The 17,019-nt window shown below is 41.7% G+C and overlaps 1 protein-coding gene and 1 long non-coding RNA gene across 8 annotated transcripts in view; both read left to right on the forward strand.

The window, feature by feature from the left end:
• Positions 1-10,300, forward strand: part of LOC137415637 (histamine N-methyltransferase-like) — a 43,688-nt gene extending 33,388 nt beyond the window's left edge. Inside the window, exon 2 of the mRNA XM_078768864.1 lies at positions 9,721-10,300. Coding sequence (XP_078624990.1) covers positions 9,721-10,088 — 368 coding nt within the window. The 3' untranslated portion in view covers positions 10,089-10,300. The remainder of the gene's footprint in view (positions 1-9,720) is intronic.
• Positions 4-9,714, forward strand: LOC144889056 (uncharacterized). 7 transcript variants are annotated; one of them, XR_013621566.1, is made up of 4 exons: positions 419-1,306; positions 7,403-8,347; positions 8,429-8,774; positions 8,913-9,714. It is a non-coding gene; the product is annotated as an uncharacterized LOC144889056 (long non-coding RNA). The 7 variants fall into 7 exon arrangements; XR_013621562.1 differs by lacking the exons at positions 8,429-8,774; positions 8,913-9,714 and adding an exon at positions 4-304 and having other exon boundaries at positions 610-1,306; positions 7,403-8,418; XR_013621565.1 differs by having other exon boundaries at positions 8,429-9,714.
• Positions 10,301-17,019: the final 6,719 nt, after the last annotated feature.

Below are 17,019 nucleotides of genomic sequence, written 5' to 3' on the forward strand. Positions count from 1 at the left end.
GGTGTTTTTCATTTCGTGGCTGTGAGGTGTTTTTATTACATGTTTTATGGCTGTGAGGTGTTTTAAATTACTTGGTGGTGAGGTGTTTTTAATTTCGTGGCTGTGAGGTGTTTTTAATTTTGTGGTGGTGAAGTGTTTTTATTACATGTTTTATGGCTGTGAGGTGTTTTTATTACATGTTTTATGGCTGTGAGGTGTTTTAATTCCTCTTTTTATGGCTGTGGGGGTTTTCAATTTTGTGGTGGTGAGGTGTTTTAAATTACTTGGTGGTGATATGTTTTATTACGTGTTTTATGGCTGTGAGGTGTTTTTATTGCCTGTTTTATGGCTGTGAGGTGTTTTCAATTTTGAGGTGGCGAGGTGTTTTTAATTTCGTGGTGGTGAGGTGTTTTTACTCCGTGTTTTATGGCTGTGAGGTGTTTTTATTGCCTGTTTTATGGCTGTGAAGTGTTTTCAATTTTGAGGTGGCGAGGTGTTTTTAATTTTGTGGTCGTGAGGTGTTTTCATTGCGTGTTTTATGGCTGTGAGGTGCTTTCAATTTTGAGGTGGCGAGGTGTTTTTAATTTTGTGGTCGTTAGGTGTTTTTATTGCGTGTTTTATGGCTGTGAGGTGTTTTTAATTTCGTGGTGGTGAGGTGTTTTTAATTTCATGGTTGTGAGGTGTTTTTATTGCGTGTTTTATGGCTGTGAGGTGTTTTTAATTTCGTGCTGGTGAGGTGTTTTCATTGCGTGTTTTATGGCTGTGAGGTGCTTTTAATTTTGTGGTGGTGAGGTGTTTTCATTGCGTGTTTTATGGCTGTGATGTGTTTTTATTACATGTTTTATGGTGGTGAGGTGTTTTCATTGCGTGTTTTATGGCTGTGAGGTGCTTTTAATTTCGTGGTGGTGAGGTGTTTTTAATTTTGTGGTCGTTAGGTGTTTTTATTGCGTGTTTTATGGCTGTGAGGTGTTTTTAATTTCGTGGTGGTGAGGTGTTTTTAATTTCATGGTTGTGAGGTGTTTTTATTGCGTGTTTTATGGCTGTGAGGTGTTTTTAATTTCGTGCTGGTGAGGTGTTTTCATTGCGTGTTTTATGGCTGTGAGGTGCTTTTAATTTTGTGGTGGTGAGGTGTTTTCATTGCGTGTTTTATGGCTGTGATGTGTTTTTATTACATGTTTTATGGTGGTGAGGTGTTTTCATTGCGTGTTTTATGGCTGTGAGGTGCTTTTAATTTCGTGGTGGTGAGGTGTTTTTAATTTTGTGGTCGTTAGGTGTTTTTATTGCGTGTTTTATGGCTGTGAGGTGTTTTTAATTTCGTGGTGGTGAGGTGTTTTTAATTTCATGGTTGTGAGGTGTTTTTATTGCGTGTTTTATGGCTGTGAGGTGTTTTTCATTTCGTGGTGGTGAGGTGTTTTTAATTTCATGGTTGTGAGGTGTTTTATTGCGTGTTTTATGGCTGTGAGGTGTTTTTCATTTCGTGGTGGTGAGGTGTTTTTATTACGTGTTTTATGGCTGTGAGGTGTTTTTAATTTCGTGGTGGTGAGGTGTTTTTAATTTCATGGTTGTGAGGTGTTTTTATTGCGTGTTTTATGGCTGTGAGGTGTTTTTCATTTTGTGGTGGTGAGGTGTTTTTAATTTCATGGTTGTGAGGTGTTTTATTGCGTGTTTTATGGCTGTGAGGTGTTTTCAATTTTGTGGTGGTGAGGTGTTTTTCATTTCGTGGTGGTGAGGTGTTTTTATTACGTGTTTTATGGCTGTGAGGTGTTTTTAATTTCGTGGTGGTGAGGTGTTTTTATTTTGTGTTTTATGGCTGTGAGGTGTTTTTAATTTCGTGGTGGTGAGGTGTTTTTATTACGTGTTTTATGGCTGTGAGGTGTTTTTATTGCGTGTTTTATGGCTGTGAGGTGTTTTAAATTACTTGATGGTGAGGTGTTTTTAATTTTGCGGTGGTGAAGTGTTTTTATTGTGTGTTTTATGGCTGTGAGGTGTTTTCAATTTTGAGGTGGCGAGGTGTTTTTAATTTTGTGGTCGTGAGGTGTTTTCATTGCGTGTTTTATGGCTGTGAGGTGTTTTCAGTTTTGTGGTGGTGAGGTGTTTTTAATTTCGTGGTGGTGAAGTGTTTTTATTGCATGTTTTATGGCTGTGAGGTGTTTTTAATTTCGTGGCTGTGAGGTGTTTTTAATTTCGTGGCTGTGAGGTGTTTTTATGACATGTTTTGTTGCTGTGAGGTGTTTTCAATTTTGTGGTGGTGAGGTGTTTTTAATTTCGTGGTGGTGAGGTGTTTTTATTACGTGTTTTATGGCTGTGATGTGTTTTAATTTTGTGGTGGTGAGGTGTTTTTAATTTCGTGGCTGTGATGTGTTTTTAATTTCGTGGCTGTGATGTATTTTTAATTTTGTGGCTGTGAGGTGTTTTTATTACGTGTTTTGTCGCTGTGAGGTGTTTTCAATTTCGTGGTGGTGAGGTCTTTTTAATTTCGTGGCTGTGAGGTGTTTTTAATTTCGTGGATGTGAGGTGTTTTTAATTTCGTGGCTGTGAGGTGTTTTTTAATTTCGTGGCTGTGAGGTGTTTTTAATTTCGTGGTGGTGAGGTCTTTTTAATTTCGTGGTGGTGAGGTCTTTTTAATTTCGTGGCTGTGAGGTGTTTTTAATTTCGTGGATGTGAGGTGTTTTTAATTTCGTGGTGGTGAGGTCTTTTTAATTTCGTGGCTGTGAGGTGTTTTTAATTTCGGGGATGTGAGGTGTTTTTAATTTCGTGGCTGTGAGGTGTTTTTAATTTCGTGGATGTGAGGTGTTTTTAATTTCGTGGATGTGAGGTGTTTTTAATTTCGTGGCTGTGAGGTGTTTTTAATTTCGTGGCTGTGAGGTGTTTTTAATTTCGTGGATGTGAGGTGTTTTTAATTTCGTGGCTGTGAGGTGTTTTTAATTTCGTGGCTGTGAGGTGTTTTTAATTTCGTGGCTATTAGGTGTTTTTATTACGTGTTTTATGGCTGTGAGGTGTTTTTAATTTCGTGGTGGTGATGTGTTTTTATTACGTATTTTATGGCTGTGATGTGTTTTAATTTTGTGGTGGTGAGGTGTTTTTAATTTCGTGGCTATGAGGTGTTTTTATTACGTGTTTTATGGCTGTGAGGTGTTTTTAATTTCGTGGTGGTGAGGTGTTTTTATTGCGTGTTTTATGGCTGTGATGTGTTTTTATTACATGTTTTATGGTGGTGAGGTGTTTTAAATTACTTGGTGGTGAGGTGTTTTTATTGCGTGTTTTATGGCTGTGAGGTGTTTTTAATTTCGTGGCTGTGAGGTGTTTTTAATTTCGTGGCTGTGAGGTGTTTTTAATTTTGTGGCGGTGAGGTGTTTTTAATTTCATGGTGGTGAGGTGTTTTTATTACGTGTTTTATGGCTGTGATGTGTTTTTAATTTTGTGGTGGTGAGGTGTTTTTAATTTCGTGGCTGTGAGGTGTTTTTAATTTCGTGGCTGTGAGGTGTTTTTAATTTCGTGGCTGTGAGGTGTTTTTATTACGTGTTTTATCGCTGTGAGGTGTTTTTATTACGTGTTTTATCGCTGTGAGGTGTTTTCAATTTTGTGGTGGTGAGGTGTTTTTAATTTCGTGGTGGTGAGGTGCTTTTATTACGTGTTTTATGGCTGTGAGGTGTTTTTAATTTCGTGGTGGTGAGGTGTTTTTAATTTCGTGGTGGTGAGGTGTTTTTAATTTCGTGGCTGTGAGGTGTTTTTAATTTCGTGGCTGTGAGGTGTTTTTAATTTCGTGGCTGTGAGGTGTTTTTAATTTCGTGGCTATGAGGTGTTTTTAATTTCGTGGCTGTGAGGTGTTTTTAATTTCGTGGCTATGAGGTGTTTTTATTTCGTGTTTTATGGCTGTGAGGTGTTTTTAATTTCGTGGATATGAGGTGTTTTTATTTCGTGTTTTATGGATGTGAGGTGTTTTAAATTACTTGGTGGTGAGGTCTTTTTAATTTTGTGGTGGTGAGATGTTTTTATTACGTGTTTTATGGCTGTGAGGTGTTTTTAATTTCGTGGTGGTGAGGTGTTTTTAATTTCGTGGCTGTGCGGTGTTTTTAATTTCGTGGATGTGAGGTGTTTTTAATTTCGTGGCTATTAGGTGTTTTTATTACGTGTTTTATGGCTGTGAGGTGTTTTTAATTTCGTGGTGGTGAGGTGTTTTTAATTTCGTGGCTGTGCGGTGTTTTTAATTTCGTGGATGTGAGGTGTTTTTAATTTCGTGGCTATTAGGTGTTTTTATTACGTGTTTTATGGCTGTGAGGTGTTTTTAATTTTGTGGCGGTGAGGTGTTTTTAATTTCATGGTGGTGAGGTGTTTTTATTACGTGTTTTATGGCTGTGATGTGTTTTTAATTTTGTGGTGGTGAGGTGTTTTTAATTTCGTGGCTGTGAGGTGTTTTTAATTTCGTGGCTGTGAGGTGTTTTTAATTTCGTGGCTGTGAGGTGTTTTTATTACGTGTTTTATCGCTGTGAGGTGTTTTTATTACGTGTTTTATCGCTGTGAGGTGTTTTCAATTTTGTGGTGGTGAGGTGTTTTTAATTTCGTGGTGGTGAGGTGCTTTTATTACGTGTTTTATGGCTGTGAGGTGTTTTTAATTTCGTGGTGGTGAGGTGTTTTTAATTTCGTGGTGGTGAGGTGTTTTTAATTTCGTGGCTGTGAGGTGTTTTTAATTTCGTGGCTGTGAGGTGTTTTTAATTTCGTGGCTGTGAGGTGTTTTTAATTTCGTGGCTATGAGGTGTTTTTAATTTCGTGGCTGTGAGGTGTTTTTAATTTCGTGGCTATGAGGTGTTTTTATTTCGTGTTTTATGGCTTTGAGGTGTTTTTAATTTCGTGGATATGAGGTGTTTTTATTTCGTGTTTTATGGATGTGAGGTGTTTTAAATTACTTGGTGGTGAGGTCTTTTTAATTTCGTGGTGGTGAGATGTTTTTATTACGTGTTTTATGGCTGTGAGGTGTTTTTAATTTCGTGGTGGTGAGGTGTTTTTAATTTCGTGGCTGTGCGGTGTTTTTAATTTCGTGGCTGTGAGGTGTTTTTAATTTCGTGGCTGTGAGGTGTTTTTAATTTTGTGGTGATGAGGTGTTTATAATTTTGTGGTGGTGAGGTGTTTTCAATTTCGTGGTGGTGAGGTCTTTTTAATTTTGTGGTGGTGAGGTGTGTTTATTACGTGTTTTATGGCTGTGAGGTGTTTTTAATTTCGTGGCTGTGAGGTGTTTTTAATTTCGTGGATGTGAGGTGTTTTTAATTTCGTGGCTGTGAGGTGTTTTTAATTTCGTGGATGTGAGGTGTTTTTAATTTCGTGGCTATTAGGTGTTTTTATTACGTGTTTTATGGCTGTGAGGTGTTTTTAATTTCGTGGTGGTGATGTGTTTTTATTACGTATTTTATGGCTGTGATGTGTTTTAATTTTGTGGTGGTGAGGTGTTTTTAATTTCGTGGCTATGAGGTGTTTTTATTACGTGTTTTATGGCTGTGAGGTGTTTTTAATTTCGTGGTGGTGAGGTGTTTTTATTGCGTGTTTTATGGCTGTGATGTGTTTTTATTACATGTTTTATGGTGGTGAGGTGTTTTAAATTACTTGGTGGTGAGGTGTTTTTATTGCGTGTTTTATGGCTGTGAGGTGTTTTTAATTTCGTGGCTGTGAGGTGTTTTTAATTTCGTGGCTGTGAGGTGTTTTTAATTTTGTGGCGGTGAGGTGTTTTTAATTTCATGGTGGTGAGGTGTTTTTATTACGTGTTTTATGGCTGTGATGTGTTTTTAATTTTGTGGTGGTGAGGTGTTTTTAATTTCGTGGCTGTGAGGTGTTTTTAATTTCGTGGCTGTGAGGTGTTTTTAATTTCGTGGCTGTGAGGTGTTTTTATTACGTGTTTTATCGCTGTGAGGTGTTTTTATTACGTGTTTTATCGCTGTGAGGTGTTTTCAATTTTGTGGTGGTGAGGTGTTTTTAATTTCGTGGTGGTGAGGTGCTTTTATTACGTGTTTTATGGCTGTGAGGTGTTTTTAATTTCGTGGTGGTGAGGTGTTTTTAATTTCGTGGTGGTGAGGTGTTTTTAATTTCGTGGCTGTGAGGTGTTTTTAATTTCGTGGTTGTGAGGTGTTTTTAATTTCGTGGCTGTGAGGTGTTTTTAATTTCGTGGCTGTGAGGTGTTTTTAATTTCGTGGCTATGAGGTGTTTTTAATTTCGTGGCTGTGAGGTGTTTTTAATTTCGTGGCTATGAGGTGTTTTTATTTCGTGTTTTATGGCTGTGAGGTGTTTTTAATTTCGTGGCTATGAGGTGTTTTTATTTCGTGTTTTATGGATGTGAGGTGTTTTAAATTACTTGGTGGTGAGGTCTTTTTAATTTCGTGGTGGTGAGATGTTTTTATTACGTGTTTTATGGTTGTGAGGTGTTTTTAATTTTGTGGTGGTGAGGTGTTTTTAATTTCGTGGCTGTGCGGTGTTTTTAATTTCGTGGCTGTGAGGTGTTTTTAATTTCGTGGCTGTGAGGTGTTTTTAATTTCGTGGTGATGAGGTGTTTATAATTTTGTGGTGGTGAGGTGTTTTCAATTTCGTGGTGGTGAGGTCTTTTTAATTTTGTGGTGGTGAGGTGTGTTTATTACGTGTTTTATGGCTGTGAGGTGTTTTTAATTTCGTGGTGGTGAGGTGTTTTTAATTTCGTGGCTGTGAGGTGTTTTTAATTTCGTGGCTGTGAGGTGTTTTTATTACATGTTTTATGGCTGTGTGTGTTTTCAATTTTGTGGTGGTGAGGTATTTTTAATTTCGTGGTCATGAGGTGTTTTTATTACGTGTTTTATGATTGTGAGGTGTTTTAAATTTTGTGGTGGTGATGTGTTTTTTATTTCGTGGCTGTGAGGTGTTTTTCATTTCGTGGCTGTGAGGTGTTTTTATTACATGTTTTATGGCTGTGAGGTGTTTTAAATTACTTGGTGGTGAGGTGTTTTTAATTTCGTGGCTGTGAGGTGTTTTTAATTTTGTGGTGGTGAAGTGTTTTTATTACATGTTTTATGGCTGTGAGGTGTTTTTATTACATGTTTTATGGCTGTGAGGTGTTTTAATTCCTCTTTTTATGGCTGTGGGGGTTTTCAATTTTGTGGTGGTGAGGTGTTTTAAATTACTTGGTGGTGATATGTTTTATTACGTGTTTTATGGCTGTGAGGTGTTTTTATTGCCTGTTTTATGGCTGTGAGGTGTTTTCAATTTTGAGGTGGCGAGGTGTTTTTAATTTCGTGGTGGTGAGGTGTTTTTACTCCGTGTTTTATGGCTGTGAGGTGTTTTTATTGCCTGTTTTATGGCTGTGAAGTGTTTTCAATTTTGAGGTGGCGAGGTGTTTTTAATTTTGTGGTCGTGAGGTGTTTTCATTGCGTGTTTTATGGCTGTGAGGTGCTTTCAATTTTGAGGTGGCGAGGTGTTTTTAATTTTGTGGTCGTTAGGTGTTTTTATTGCGTGTTTTATGGCTGTGAGGTGTTTTTAATTTCGTGGTGGTGAGGTGTTTTTAATTTCATGGTTGTGAGGTGTTTTTATTGCGTGTTTTATGGCTGTGAGGTGTTTTTAATTTCGTGCTGGTGAGGTGTTTTCATTGCGTGTTTTATGGCTGTGAGGTGCTTTTAATTTTGTGGTGGTGAGGTGTTTTCATTGCGTGTTTTATGGCTGTGATGTGTTTTTATTACATGTTTTATGGTGGTGAGGTGTTTTCATTGCGTGTTTTATGGCTGTGAGGTGCTTTTAATTTCGTGGTGGTGAGGTGTTTTTAATTTTGTGGTCGTTAGGTGTTTTTATTGCGTGTTTTATGGCTGTGAGGTGTTTTTAATTTCGTGGTGGTGAGGTGTTTTTAATTTCATGGTTGTGAGGTGTTTTTATTGCGTGTTTTATGGCTGTGAGGTGTTTTTAATTTCGTGCTGGTGAGGTGTTTTCATTGCGTGTTTTATGGCTGTGAGGTGCTTTTAATTTTGTGGTGGTGAGGTGTTTTCATTGCGTGTTTTATGGCTGTGATGTGTTTTTATTACATGTTTTATGGTGGTGAGGTGTTTTCATTGCGTGTTTTATGGCTGTGAGGTGCTTTTAATTTCGTGGTGGTGAGGTGTTTTTAATTTTGTGGTCGTTAGGTGTTTTTATTGCGTGTTTTATGGCTGTGAGGTGTTTTTAATTTCGTGGTGGTGAGGTGTTTTTAATTTCATGGTTGTGAGGTGTTTTTATTGCGTGTTTTATGGCTGTGAGGTGTTTTTCATTTCGTGGTGGTGAGGTGTTTTTAATTTCATGGTTGTGAGGTGTTTTATTGCGTGTTTTATGGCTGTGAGGTGTTTTTCATTTCGTGGTGGTGAGGTGTTTTTATTACGTGTTTTATGGCTGTGAGGTGTTTTTAATTTCGTGGTGGTGAGGTGTTTTTAATTTCATGGTTGTGAGGTGTTTTTATTGCGTGTTTTATGGCTGTGAGGTGTTTTTCATTTTGTGGTGGTGAGGTGTTTTTAATTTCATGGTTGTGAGGTGTTTTATTGCGTGTTTTATGGCTGTGAGGTGTTTTTCATTTTGTGGTGGTGAGGTGTTTTTATTACGTGTTTTATGGCTGTGAGGTGTTTTTAATTTCGTGGTGGTGAGGTGTTTTTAATTTTGTGGTCGTTAGGTGTTTTCATTGCGTGTTTTATGGCTGAGTCGTTTTCAGTTTTGTGGTGGTGAGGTGTTTTTAATTTTGTGGTGGTGAGGTGTTTTCAATTTTGAGGTGGCGAGGTGTTTTTAATTTTGTGGTCGTTAGGTGTTTTTATTGCGTGTTTTATGGCTGTGAGGTGTTTTTTAATTTCGTGGTGGTGAGGTGTTTTTAATTTCATGGTTGTGAGGTGTTTTTATTGCGTGTTTTATGGCTGTGAGGTGTTTTTCATTTCGTGGTGGTGAGGTGTTTTTATTACGTGTTTTATGGCTGTGAGGTGTTTTTAATTTCGTGGTGGTGAGGTGTTTTTAATTTTGTGGTCGTTAGGTGTTTTTATTGCGTGTTTTATGGCTGTAAGGTGTTTTTAATTTCGTGGTGGTGAGGTGTTTTTAATTTCATGGTTGTGAGGTGTTTTTATTGCGTGTTTTATGGCTGTGAGGTGTTTTTCATTTCATGGTGGTGAGGTGTTTTTAATTTCATGGTTGTGAGGTGTTTTATTGCGTGTTTTATGGCTGTGAGGTGTTTTTCATTTCGTGGTGGTGAGGTGTTTTTATTACGTGTTTTATGGCTGTGAGGTGTTTTTAATTTCGTGGTGGTGAGGTGTTTTTAATTTCGTGGTGGTGAGGTGTTTTTAATTTTGTGGTCGTTAGGTGTTTTCATTGCGTGTTTTATGGCTGAGTCGTTTTCAGTTTTGTGGTGGTGAGGTGTTTTTAATTTTGTGGTGGTGAGGTGTTTTCAATTTCGTGGTGGTGAGGTGTTTTTAATTTTGTGGTGGTGAGGCGTTTTCAATTTCGTGGTGGTGAGGTGTTTTTAATTTTGTGGTGTAAAAATAAATCTACTTTATTTTCTGCATAAAAAGGGCATGATGGTCAACATGAAAAGACAGCATGGCCACACTCACCGTGAAACTATCATTTTTTGGAAACGCATCATAGCTAATAAGAAGGGCATCAGAGGCCTTGCAGTCGATGTCCATCAATTAATTTAAGGCCTCCTATTGACAGACACTATATCGCTCCTTCAATGTCACCTTACAACTGGTAATCATTAATGAAGGATTGTTTGTCTGTTGTTTCGATCTTCAGATGTAAGTGGATTTTGGCGGCTGTTGGATCACTTCCCTTACCTCCAGGACAACGTGATGTGCTGTGTCTGCACTCAACACATCCGCGACGGCTGTTCCGCATATGGCATCACCTTCGAGAGTACGCACCAGGCGTCTCGTTTGGACATCACCAATTGCTTCAACCCGAAGTCCGAGGAAGGCAAGCTCATCGTCGACTTCCTGTCACATACCGTGGACCTTCGCGGGACGGCTCCACCCGAGCTGCATCAGGAGTTCTTAGACTTCATAGGTGGCAAAGAATGCTCGGAGAAGCAAGAAGATGGCACCATCCTCTTTAACATTGACTGGGATGCCCTCATTGCGCAGAAGCAAGCTAAAAAGGCCTAAGGAAAAATCTGGGAACCTATATCATCCCATAAAGCTTCGTATTATAGTTTGCTGGTAGTATTATGCTTGTAGACTTATTATTTGCATATCCAAATCCTTAATATTCAAATCACCTGCAGTGCATTCAGAAAGTATTCACACCCCTTGACTTTTTCACATTTTGCTATTACAGCCTGAATTATAAATGGATTAAAATGAGATTTTTTTTGTCACTGATCTCCACATAATACCCCATAATGTCAAAGTGGAATTTTCGTTTTCGAAAATTTTACAAAACAATTGAAAATGAAACGCTGAAATGTTCAATAGGTATTCAAGTCTTTTATTATGACACTCCAAATTGAGCTCAGGTGCATCCAATTTCCTTTTATCATCCTCGACCTGTCTCTACAACTTTTTTTTTTTTTTTTGTTTACTGAATCGAGGCTCGTGAAAGAGCCAACATTTATTTCATAAACAAATCAACCAGACAAACAAAATATATAAAAAGAGGGAGCGGAAGCCAAGATGGGGAGAGAAGGGGAAGCACACAAACACAACATTTGAGAGCAGGGAGATGTGTGGGAGGGAGAGGGCTTGGGGGGAGTAGGCGTGGGAAGGGGGGTGGGGGGGGGGGGGGGGAGAAGTATAAAACACAAGGACACCAAGGACTTCCAGGACAGAAGTTGGTATTTCAAAAAAGTGGAAGTGGGGTGAAATTAGCGAGGGTAGAAAAGATCAAGGTTTTGGATGGAGGAAGATAAGAGATGGTGGTGAACAGCTGTTTTGAAAGACCTGGAGGGTGGAGTGGGATTGAAGAGAGTGAGGGAGTTTGTTCCAGAGGCGGGAGAAAAGAGGAATGAAGGAGTGAAGAGGAGCAGAGAGTCTTGATTTTGGCAGTTTAACCATAAGAGGGTTGCAGGCAGATCTTGTGCGACCTGTAGGAATATTTGGGGAACAGAGCCCAGAGAGAGTTGGAGGGCAAGGACAGAGAGGAGTCGGTAGAAGAAGGAAAGACCACTAACCTGCCTGCGGTGAGTGAGTGAAAGGCCCTCGGAGTTAGCTTCATCGCGGGAGATTCCAATTATGCTGAACGCTTTGGTTTCAACAGCGTGAAGACGAGCTAGTTGTGAGGCAGGAGCACCAGCCCAGAGGGGAGAGCAGTATTCCATTGAGCTGCGGATGAAAGCCTTGTATGTGGTGTGGAGCTCAGGTGTGCCAAGGAAGGACTTCGCACGACGGAGGATGCCCAGTCGGCGACTGGCTTTGGAGGCCAGATTTGAAATGTGGTTTTCCCAGGAAAGATAATGGCAGATAGTGAGACCCAAATGCTTGAGTGACAGAACTTCTTGGAGAGGATTATTCAGAAAGTGGATGGGAGGGTTGTCCAGTCGGTCTTTTCGGAGAGACATCGTAAGAGTGTGAGATTTGTCAGGATTGAAAGACATAATCCACTTGTTTGCCCAGTCTGTGATTTTGTCTAGGTCTGCAGAGAGTGACGAGGCTGCAGACTGCCGATCTGAGGGATGAGGAATGGAGTGACAGAGAGCAGAGTCATCAGCAAAGAGATAGAGAGGATTTTCAAGAGAGTCAGAGAGATCATTGATGAAGACCATAAAAAGCACAGGGCCCAGAACACTGCCTTGGGGAACTCCAGCCTGAACAGGAAGAGGAGATGAGAGAAACCCATTCAGGGCCACACGTTGACTACGACATGAGAGGAAGTCCACCAGCCATGCCTGGAGATTTCCATGGATACCAAATGAGGAGGGTTTGGTGAGCAGCGCAGGGTGCCAGACCGTATCGAAGGCACGTGGTATGTCAAGGGAGACAGCTCTAATTTCCTGTTTGGCATTGAGGACCTCCATCCATTGTTGAGAAAGCAGAAGCAGCATGTCCAGAGTAGAGTGACCATGTCTGAAACCAAATTGATGATCAGAGATCAGGCCATTGGAGAAGAGGAAAGATTTCATATCTGAAGCAATGATGGAATTCCATGACTTTGCTGATAATTGGGAGAAGGCTGATTGGTCTGTAGTTGCTCGGATCTGTTTTTGCACCTTTTTTGTGCAAAGCGGTGATGTTGGCTCATTTCCAAGCAGATGGCAGATGACCTTGAGAAAAAGAGAGGGTGAAGAGAACAGACAGAGGGAGTGAAAGAGTGGAAGAACAGGCTTTTAGGACCCGTGGGCTGATGCCGTTAGGTCCAGTTGCAGAATCAGAGTCGAGGGTTGACAGAAACTTTTCCACCTTGTCAGGAGGAAAGGACACAGAGTTCAGGAGCAGCTGGGTTCGACTGGGTACGGTGGGTACAGAGTGGGATGGGTTTGGGACACAATATTTAGAGGCAAACACAGAGTTGAGGCATTCAGATTTTTCATGTGCGGAGACAGCCATGTAGCCATTTGAGGTGAGGGAGGGGATGGAGGGGGGACAAACACCAGAAACAGATTAGACCAGACGCCACCAGGATTTGGAAGAGGGAGACAGATGAGAGAGTTCGGTCTTGAGAACGGAGAGATATTGTTTCCTGGCTCTCATGAGGGTGGACACACACTTGTTTCGGGCTTTGTGAAAGGAAATGAGATTTCCTTCCGTTGGATTTGCTTTCTAGGAGAAGAAAGCAAGTTGTTTCTGGGCAATAGCCTCACCGCAAGATTCCGTGTACCATGGATGGGAGGAAGGGTATGACAACTGAAGACGAGATGGGATAAATCTGTGCATGAGAGAGAGCAATTCACTTTGGAAGAATTCCCAGGATGAGTTGATGTCAGAGGCGGTAGAGATGGGAGACCAGTCCAGATGATTGATGGCTGCTTGAAGACCGTGCCAGTTGGCCTGAGTGAAATGCCAGACTCGTCGATGCTGAGGAGGCTCTCTGAGAATGGTCAGAGAGATGTCCACTTTAACAAGCACATGATCAGGTGAGCCGATTGGAGCAGAAGAAGAGCAGCAGACATTTTCAGGGAAGTTAGTCATAACCAAGTCCAGAAGAGAAGATGCTCCGTCGACTGAGATCCGGGTCGGGAAATTGACAGATTGTGTCAGTCCCAGTGAGTCACAGAAGTCCTTTGCTGAAGAGCCATGGCTGGTGAGAGAGGTACCCACACCCAGCCAACTGGCATGGTGACAATTGAAATCACCACATATGAGGAAGAGAGAGTTGGGATGGGTAGATAGAAGTTGGTCCATATTTTCAGACAGCGAGATGTAGATGGAGTCATCACTGTTTTGGTGGACGGTACAACACACATAGGAACAAATGGTGGGAGCGAAGGGGAAGCCGTAGCCAAAGGTATTCCTGGGGGTGAGGTGGAGAGAGGGCAGTGCAGGGCGAGTGAGGAAGAGAGTTTTTTTAAATAAAGATAGCAACCCACCTCCAGGACGAGGCTCAGGTTTATCATACTGGAGGAGGGAGTAACCTGGGAGAGATACCAAGGAATCAGAGACATCATGAAGGAGGAACGTTTCTGTTAAGCAGATCACGTCCTGTTTGTCAGAAGCAACCTGTATGGAGAGATCAGTCAAGTTTGAGCGAAGGCCCCGGATGTTTGAGGTCCATACCATTAATGAAGAGGTAGGGGAAGCATCGGATACAGAACAGGGGGTGGGAGGGGTAGGGTAAGATGTGGAAGAAAAGGAAAAGGTAGGGAGAGCTGTTGAAGGTGTGTCAGAGATTTCAGAATAGCTTGGAGAAAGGGAAGAATGGTGGCGGACAAAAGGTTAGATGGTGATTGGGTGAGGCACAGTGAGGTGTTATTTGAGGAGGGGGAAGAGCGAGGCAGAAGGTTGGGGGAGATGAAGGTGAAAGTTGGAAGGGGGAGGAAGCGGGGAGGACGCTTTGAGGAGGAGGGTTGAGAGGGGAGTCTAGGAGGGGAGGAGCGAGGGAGAGTCTCGGAGGGGAGGGGTGTGGTGGGAGTTTAGGAAGGAAGGGTCAAGGGGGGAGATTTGAAAGGGGTGGGTGATGGGGAAGATTTGGAGGTGAGGGGCAAGGGGGAAGATTTTAAAGAGATTGGTGATGGGGAAGATTTGGAGGGGAGGGGCAAGGGGTTTAGATTTGGAGGGGAGGGGTGATGGGGAAGATTTGGAGGGGAGGGGTGATGGGTAAGTTTTGGAGGGAAGGGGTGATGGGGAAGATTTGGAGGGGAGGGGCAAGGGGGAAGATTTGAAAGGGATGGGTGATGGGGAAGATTTGGAGGGGAGGGGCAAGGGGGAATATTTGAAAGAGATGGGTGATGGGGAAGATTTGGAGGGGAGCGGCAAGGGGGTAGATTGGAGGGGAGGGGTGATGGGGAAGTTTTGGAGGGGAGGGTTGATGGGGAAGTTTTGGAGGGAAGGGGTGATAGTGAAGATTTGGAGGGGAGGGGTGAAATTGGATTTTGAAAAGTGTACGATTAATGGGAAACGAACAATTATTGCAAAATGAGTTTCTTGAGACCTTCGAGTCAAAAATACGTTTGAGGACGCTGAAGGAGGGGTGGAGTGCAGTAGAGTTTCGGGAATGCAGAAAAGAGGAACTGTAAGAGTTGGATTTTTTTTTTGGAATGAATAGATTTGGTGAGCATGTCGAAAGCATCCTTTTATAGAAGAAGAAGAAAAAGGTGTTATAATATATGACAGAATACAGTTCTTCAGGGGAAAGTTTAAACATTTATAACAACGTGATCACGTGATCACGAACAACGTGATACAAGAACGAACGAACAAATAAGAACAACGAATAAACAAATAAGAACAGAGAAGGAAATATATATATATATTTTTTGAGTTGAGATTTTAAACAAGGAAGTATGGGGTGAAAGACTGGGACAAAAACAGAGACCGAAAGTAATTGCAGCGCAATCGACGAACCGCTGAGAGAAAAACAAAGCCTCAAGGTCGGACACGGTAGCCGACTTGGCCTCAGAATACGCGACACGAATTAACCGACGATGTTGTATACGGGTATGAAATCTTAACACCGATAATCTTACTAAAGACACACTATGGGTACACACACCGAAAGATAAATACAGTTTCGACAAAAACACAATTATGAAAAATTACTTCACTTCGAAAGCGTGAGCGCATGGACAGCTTCGAAGCCTTACGATTTCAGTCCAACTATGGGCAATTCAATTGATTGGATTGGATTTAGAAAGAAATACATCTTTCTACATAAGGTCACACAGTTTAAAGTGCTTGTCAGAACAGAAACTCCCCCATGATGTCCAAGGAACTGTCCGTAAAACTCCGAGATAGAATTTTGAGGAGGCATAGATCTGGGGAAGGGGATAAAACAATTTATAGAGTGTTGAAAATTCCCAAGAGCACAGTGAGCTTCACCAGTAGGAAATGGAAAGAATATGTAATTACCCAGACTCTTCCTAGAGCTGGACGTCTGACCAAACTGAGCAACCGGACAAGAACGAGGTGACCAAGAACCCAATGACCATTCTGAACAAACTACATAGCTGAGAACTACAAACTACATAGTTCCTTGGCTGATATGGGAGAACCTGCCAGAAGAACAACGATCTCTGCAGCATGTCACAAATCTACGCTTTATTGGACAGTGGCCTGAGAAAAGCCACATGACAGCACACCTGGAGTTTGCAAAAAAGCATGTGAAAGACTGAACGCATGAGGCAAAATATTCTGTGGTCTGATGAGATCAATATTCAAATCTTTGGCCTGAATACAAAGCGCTAGGTATTACCCTAACATGGAATTTGTCCTGGAATCCACACATTACACAAAATAGCAAAGTATGCCTCAAAGAAACTAGGAGTCCTGTTCAGATGTCGAAGATTCTTCTCTCAACTGTTGCTTCAACTACAGACTTGGCATTTAATATGGAATATATATTTTTTCTTGACTTCGGTTTACTTTCTGAACTCAGTATATCAATCTGGTGAGTTTCTTTTATGCTCCGGTGATTTATTTGTTAGAAGAACCATGTCACTGATTGTCTGTCGCAGCAAGAAGTCAATAACAGGATTATATCACAGGTGGCGTGACAAAAAGTACGGACAGGTACATTTGACGATTGGCTTCACAATCGGGTATATCAGGGTTGTTGCGTTCTGTATTAGTGGAAAACAACTGCTGCACGTCTACAAAAGTTATTTCCGCTTCCTCTGGAGATGGTCCGTCAACTCGACAATGCTGTTTGTCAATGAGTGGTGGCTTTACGAAATTACGGCATGAAACAGTGTGCTATTGCTCGGCAGTATGGCATCACTCAAGGTCAGGTGTCAAAGATCCTGAAACGAAATGCTCAGAGGGGTGTCCCTACTCCAATACCGAGGCCAGGACGTCCCCGCAGAACCACAAGGAGGGACGATCACCAGCTGCACCAGTTAGTCCGCAATGGCCGTACCAAGTCAGCTAATCGGCATAGGGACGAGTGGCAGCAACTGACAAATGTGCCTGTATCCAGAAGGCTAGTCAACTAACGACTGGTTCAAGCAGGCTATCGAGCCAGGCATCCCCTGAGAAAGCCACGCCTGACCAGACAACACCACCAGCGCCGATTGCAGTGGGCCAGAGAGCACCGTCAATGGCAGTCAGGACACTGGAATCACGTGATCTTCAGTGGCGAGTCTAGATTTCTGGTCGATCGTCAAGATGGCCGCGTCCGAGTCCGCAGACAAGTGCATGAAGCCGACAACGAAGATTGTATAGTGCCAAGAGTCCAAGCTGGAGGTGGTGGGGTGACCATTTGGGCTACTTTTCATGCAGGGGGCAAAACTGACCTGGTTGTTCTGAATGGAAACCTGAACCAGTTCAAGTACAGGGCCATTCTGGAAGAAACATTGCTTCCATTTGCTCGTGCAGCCTTTCAAGGAAACTTTGTCTTCCAAGATGACAATGCACGGCCTCATCGTGCTCACATGATCCAACACTTTCTTGCTGACCGTGGTGTAGAGCATATGGAGTGGCCTGCCATGTCCCCGGATATGAATCCGAT

This window comes from Myxine glutinosa, unplaced genomic scaffold (assembly GCF_964187855.1).
Source record: "Myxine glutinosa unplaced genomic scaffold, kmMyxGlut1.1 SCAFFOLD_629, whole genome shotgun sequence".
NCBI classification, from domain to species: Eukaryota; Metazoa; Chordata; class Myxini; order Myxiniformes; family Myxinidae; genus Myxine; species Myxine glutinosa.